The sequence below is a fragment of the Corapipo altera genome, unplaced genomic scaffold (genome assembly GCF_003945725.1).
Source record: "Corapipo altera isolate COAL_440 unplaced genomic scaffold, ASM394572v1 48b, whole genome shotgun sequence".
In the NCBI taxonomy this organism is placed as follows: Eukaryota; Metazoa; Chordata; class Aves; order Passeriformes; family Pipridae; genus Corapipo; species Corapipo altera.
The window spans coordinates 12,183,044-12,189,043 of NW_020884884.1; the positions used below are offsets into that span (position 1 = coordinate 12,183,044).

Consider the following 6,000-nt stretch of genomic DNA (forward strand, 5'->3'; position numbering starts at 1 on the left):
GTTTACTTATCACTCTGCTTGAGCAAACAGTGCTTCTCTTCCCTGCTCCAACCCACGTGTGCTTATCCTGTGGAAGGAAGTCCTTGTCTGCCTTTGCAGTTCAGCTTCTTCTGACGACAAGATGCCTTGCTGGCGGTTTAGCTTCAGCTTTAAAGTTAATCAGGGAATCCAGAAGTACTTTTCATTTAGAATTTTTAAGGGAACATTAAGGTTAGGTCCCACTATGAAGAGAAAGGGAAAGAAAGGAGCAATAAGCAAAATTTTCTGTGCTTTTCTAAAGCAGAGCAATGTTACACTCAGTCCATTTATGTCTATTTAATCCCATTACTCTGAAGGTAAATACATTACCTCAAAACTCACAGAAATCTTAATTTTAGTGGATAAGCCATCAGCTGTAGAACAAAAAGGGCCTTTGTCTGAACTAAAATTATTGCAGTGATTAAAAAAAAATTACATGAATGGCTGATTTAACCTTCAGGAATGGGTACTTTGAATGTTTGGAGGGTACTCTGGATGAAAAAGGTCCTAAGTACATTAGTCTTGTTTTGGCAGAGGCTAAAAGGAGATTGGTTGGTTTGTTCTTAAAAAAGGAGGGGGACGGGGGCACAACCAGAACCTTATCCATGCTATGTCTGGCATGTGGAAAGTCCAAGGCAATACCTGTAGGTCTGGGCAGCAGAGGTAGCTCAGCAATGTGCAGAGGGGTCGGGAAGCTATTTTTGATGCACCTGTGGATAGGCAGAAAAGGGAGTCCCCAAATACCAGAGCTACCAAAGGAGGTTATTGAACAAAATTCCTAATTCCATGTTTCTCAGAACAGAGAGAGCAAGAGCTTCAGAAAAAGAGAAACATGCTTATCAATGAGGCTGTTAAACTGGAGCTTAGCCACTTACCTCTATACTGCTTTCTTTACTTACAGAACATTTTATTCACTTTTATGTGAAAAAGACTTCTTCTGTCTTCACACTTGGCATTTAGCCCAATGCAAATGCCAAAACCAAGGGATTAAATGGTGAAAAGGGGCAGGAGGGCCTACTACCTCTCTGCCAGCTAGGAGCTCTGCCAGCTCGACTTGGAACATACTTCTGAGTAGATTTAAAATCTGTCTGTCAATGAGGGGAATATGGTTTTCCCAGTGCTTAAACTTCAGCTGTCATTAACGTGTTAAGAACTGGCAGTAATGAGAGGTTCCCATCACCCTCTGAGCTTGTAGACAGTGCAGTTGCAGATGCAGTGCTTCTGGTCCCTGCTGTCCTCAAGTGCTGGCATGACCCTTCCCTGCAGAAGGAGATGAAAGGCGGAAGTGCAGCCGCCTGTGCTGGGAGGGAGGTGTTTGGAAAGGCAGAGTTGAGAAGCTGAATGTAAGAATTTCCTATTAACGCTGCCAGGCTTTCGAAAGAAGTCCGGTGCTATGATGATCTCAAATGATGCTGTGACTCACTTTTCTTCAGAAGTGATGTTCCTATAAGGTTTCTGGGCTGTTGTTTCTCAAAAGGTGTTAATACTTTTTGAAAGTAAATTGTTTCTTCTTGTCAGGGACCTTGAAATGAGTGGTTTGAGTCCTGAGGACTGTAGTAGCAAACCAGGAAACACAGGAACTAGCTGATGAGACAGAAGAGAAGGAGCTTGAGGAAAAAAGTAGATGTTTGCAGGCTTATTGAGGTTTTTGCATGACAGGAAGTCCCAAGCAGTGCTCTGACAGGGTTCTCACCTGCTACAAACAGCTTAGCTTTCCAGTTAGTAAGATGTATTCTCATGTTACTTTTTGGTGTTTTTCCCCAGAGCCTGCATTGATGTCATTCCCACTATGCCAAGATGCCCTACAGAATCCCTCAAATTCAAAACAGTGGGGCCACACATTTAGCCATTGGCTGACTTTGAGAGCAAGTTTACCCAAACAAAAGGGGAAAGCATTAATGAAAAATAAGCTTACAGGACAACTTTTCCTGCCAAGATCTCACCCAGAGCAACAGTGGCACATAACAGGAATTCTACAAACCCAGCTCAGACGCTACTGTGTCTTCCAGAAGGACCCAAGTTCCACATTTGATACAAAGTGCCTTGACACTTCTCCTGTTGGACAAGTTTCTGTGGACTGTCAGTCCAAAGAGGCAAGTTCCGGATCGGAATTCTACACCTTGGATTTGGGATCTTGCACCAAGATACCTCGTGCCTCTGACAACTTGACTCACACTGATGAGGAAGGACGGGCCACAATGGTTGATGTTGGAGGGAAGCCAGATTCAAGAAGAAGTGCTGTTGCTGGTGCTGTGGTCCTGCTGGGTGAGAAGGCATTTGGGATGGTGAGGCAAAACAAGGTGAAGAAAGGGGATGTGCTGGCAGTAGCCCAGATTGCAGGAATTCAGGGAGCCAAGCTGACCAGCCAGTTGATCCCGTTGTGTCACAACATCCCGCTCTACCATGTTGAGGTGTCTCTGAGCCTGGATGAGGCTAGATATGCAGTGGTGATTCGCAGCTCCTGTCAGACCTGGGGGAGGACAGGTGTGGAGATGGAAGCTCTGACAGCTGCCAGCCTGGCTGCCCTGACGGTGTATGACATGTGCAAAGCAGTTACTCATGACATTGTCATCGAAGATGTGAAGTTGCTTAGTAAGACAGGTGGGCAGAGGGGAGACTTCTCAAGGGTCTAGGTAATATCCAGATACCTCCAGCCCTCCAAATGACCACTGCTCATGTTCAGCCTCTTACAGAACTACTTTTTCTCATCTGGTGGGCTTGGAGACATCAGCAGGTGTACAGTACAGCAACCCCATGACTCCAGCATTGCCTTACTCTGTCAGCTTACTGCTGGGTGACCAGTGAAGCCACTTATCCCTGTTAAAAACCATATGTGTTTTCTAGAGGACAAACTACTCTGCTCTGCCAATACCTCCATTTCAGTGTCCTCACAATGAGCTTGAGGAAAGATTCATGGTTATACCACAGAGGTTTTTGGTTTGGGTTTTGGTGGGTTTTTTTTCCTTTGTGCTGTGAAATACTGACACATGCTGTAATCACACCATGCAACTGTGAGCTCTGGAAATGAAGCAAGTGCTGGAAATGCTGTTATTTGGCAACTATTTTTAAGTCAAGGATTAAGATTTCAGAATTGTGTCTATCTGCCTGTTCTCCTAACCTCCTTGGTTGAATTTAAAGGTGGCAGTGAGAAGAACATAGCTGAGGAACCTCACCATACAGCAGAGATTATAACCATGGAACAGTCAGGGTCAGGTGGCAGCTCCCATCCCTTTGCACTCCTACTACTTCCCTTCACAGAATCAAAAGTTCTCAGAATGGCTAAGACTGGAAGGGGCCACAGTGGGTCATCTGATCCAACCTCCCTGCTCAGGCAGGGTCATCCTAGAGCACATTGCACAGGACTGCATCCAGAATGCAGTATCTTCAGCAAGGAAGCCTCTACAACCTTTCTGGGCAATCTGTTCCAGTGCATGGTCAGCTGCATAGTAGTTCTTCATAGTCAGGTGGAACTTCCTGTTCATCAGCTTCTCTCTTTTGCCGCTTATTCTACTGTTCAGCATCACCAAGAACAGCCTGGCTTCATCTGCTTGGCACTCCCCCCCTTCCAATACTTATAGACATTGATGAGATCCTCTCTGTCACCTCTTCTGGAGGCTGAACAGGCCCAGCCTTTCCTTTTAAGAGAGATACCTGGATGTGGGAAATATGTGGATATGATTTTCAAAAGAACAAAGAATATGGCAGCTGCCCAGTTCTCTGCCTTGAATTCTCTGTAAAACACGATGCAGAAACAGGAATTCTAGGTTTGAAATAATTATTTTGCTGATCTGAAAGACATGTTTTACAATGTTAGAAACATGTTCTGGCATTTTGTCCTTAGCACTGGAATACATTGATGCCCTGCATTTGCATGCTTAAGGGCTTAATTGTGCTGTGCACAGAAGTAGGTATCAGCTCTCCCTGACTTTAGAAAGAGATGTCACACCAAACCCTAGAAGACTTTAAATTTTTTAATTCTACAGTGCAGTTCCTAGTAACCAGCAACCTGCATAGTCCTGGCAGATAAAACAAAGTTAATACTAGTAGCCACTTGAAAGAGTAAGGCTTTTGCCTTGGCCGGAGTGTTTTCCTGCATGTTTCTCTGATTTGCTTTCATGAAGTCTTCTGGCCTTGGAGCACTTGAGTGTCTCAATAAATACAGCAGTGGCCACTGTCATGTAACATTAAATAGTTTTGATAATTGACTGTCCTAGATAAGAAATTACTCAACATTCTTGTTAATACTGATAGATCCTTTTCAGATGTTAATTTAAGTGCTTTAAACAGGGTGTTACTAGTTTACTGCTGCTTATGGGTTATGTGAAGTTGCATATGATTCAGGGTGCTTCCCCTCCATATGCACGGAGTTGAAGAGAGCTCTAATAAGGTCAAAGACTACAAAAAAAAGGGCATCTTAAGCTTTGCAAGTAGCTGCTTCTCATGAAATAAGGTTAAATTACTGTGAGCATTATTAAAGCACATACCACACTGCCAACACCCATCGTGCTCACTTAAAGTAAGCACAGGTTTAAGATGAGGAGGCAATAGGTTTTACTACAAATCCTTTACAAATCTCATACACTAGCTACCACAAAAGGCATTTTTTCCATTGCAGGTCAATGAATTTGATTCTTCATTCACTGTCACTGGGAGATAAGGCACGTACAGTGACAGACATAGCAGCTACAGCTGAAAGGGAAAGGAGTCTGGAAAACTTGATGCCAAAATTCCATGAACATTTGTACACCTACATTCAGTGTTACAGTTCTGACTCCCTTGATATCACTGTGCTTCTCAGGAGTGTACCTAGCACTGCCATACTGAGCACCAACAATTTCTCCCTGACCCTGCAAATGCAAGAGACTGTGGTAATCTGTGGAATTGCTGTGCCCATAGCACAAAAGTCTCCTTAGCTCAGCATGGAAACAAATTGCCAGGAAAAGGAAGCACGTGTGTAACTTGTTAACTGATTTACACAAGCACTTACCTGCACTCAGCATACACAAAGCACCCAAACTTTCACCCAGTCTCTAGATAATTTTGAAAGTGAAAAGGACACTAGATGTACTCAGTAGTAATAAACTGATGCTTTAGGCACATGATTCTCTAGCTGCTGCTAAGTTTGCTGTCATGCTGTAAAGCTCACACAAAGGACTCAGGACCATATAAGGGACTACTGAAGCACACACGTGACCACCAAGCACATCTTGCTACTTACGCACATTTCACTACTTTGTTGGTTTGAGAGTGGCTGGAAGTGTAGAGCAAACTGACTTTGGTGCCATTTTATGCTCATGTTACATTATCAAGTCTTTAAACTATGCACATTTATAGGTAATGAACCAAGCATGAGTCAACAGAACATTTTGTGAGAGAAATGAGTTGAGAGTGCTGTATGTTTCAGTGGTCCTGGGTGGGCCATGGTGTAATATGTGTTGATGAACTGACTACTTTTTGGAGGCTTGCTTTTTTTTGTCCACTGTATTTTTAATAAATACTAGTTGTAATGGAGTATGTTTTGCATTACTTTGAATACCCTTTTTATTCAGTCAAAGGAACATCTATGTTTTAACCCACGAGCTTTTATGAACAGTTACCTTGGGACAAGCACCAAGACAGACTTTACAAGTTGCAATAATTAGTCAGCAATTAGCAAGGGACTGCTCACAATAACTTATTACTATAAAAAAATCTGGGTTTTTTGTTGCTGTTGAGTGAAACTCATCACAATCTGGCTGTTCTTAAACTGTGTAATCTTGTGGGTTTAACATCATAATATATCATCTCTTGTCATTATCCCAGCTTCTGCCACAAGCCTGTTCTGAGTCAGTGGCTGTGTGTAACAGCACTGTTTTTTGTTGCAGAGGAACATAAGGAGCTGGTGCCTTCAGAGTTCTTCCTCTTAGTCTGAGTGACTGCACACTGAAACCAAGGTCTGTGGAATTGCCTGTATAAAAGGCCATTCCTCCTGTATCATGAATA

The 6,000-nt window shown here is 43.2% G+C and overlaps 1 protein-coding gene across 6 annotated transcripts in view; it reads left to right on the forward strand.

The window, feature by feature from the left end:
• Positions 1 to 5,529, forward strand: part of MOCS1 (molybdenum cofactor synthesis 1) — a 31,089-nt gene extending 25,560 nt beyond the window's left edge. For 5 of the 6 annotated variants that reach the window (XM_027641453.1, XM_027641449.1, XM_027641450.1 and 2 more), the window contains one exon: positions 1,783 to 5,529. In XM_027641453.1, the coding sequence (XP_027497254.1) occupies positions 1,783 to 2,651 (869 nt within the window). In that variant the 3' untranslated portion in view covers positions 2,652 to 5,529. The remainder of the gene's footprint in view (positions 1 to 1,782) is intronic. The other variant, XM_027641454.1, reaches the window with a different exon arrangement.
• The last annotated feature ends 471 nt before the right edge of the window (positions 5,530 to 6,000 follow it).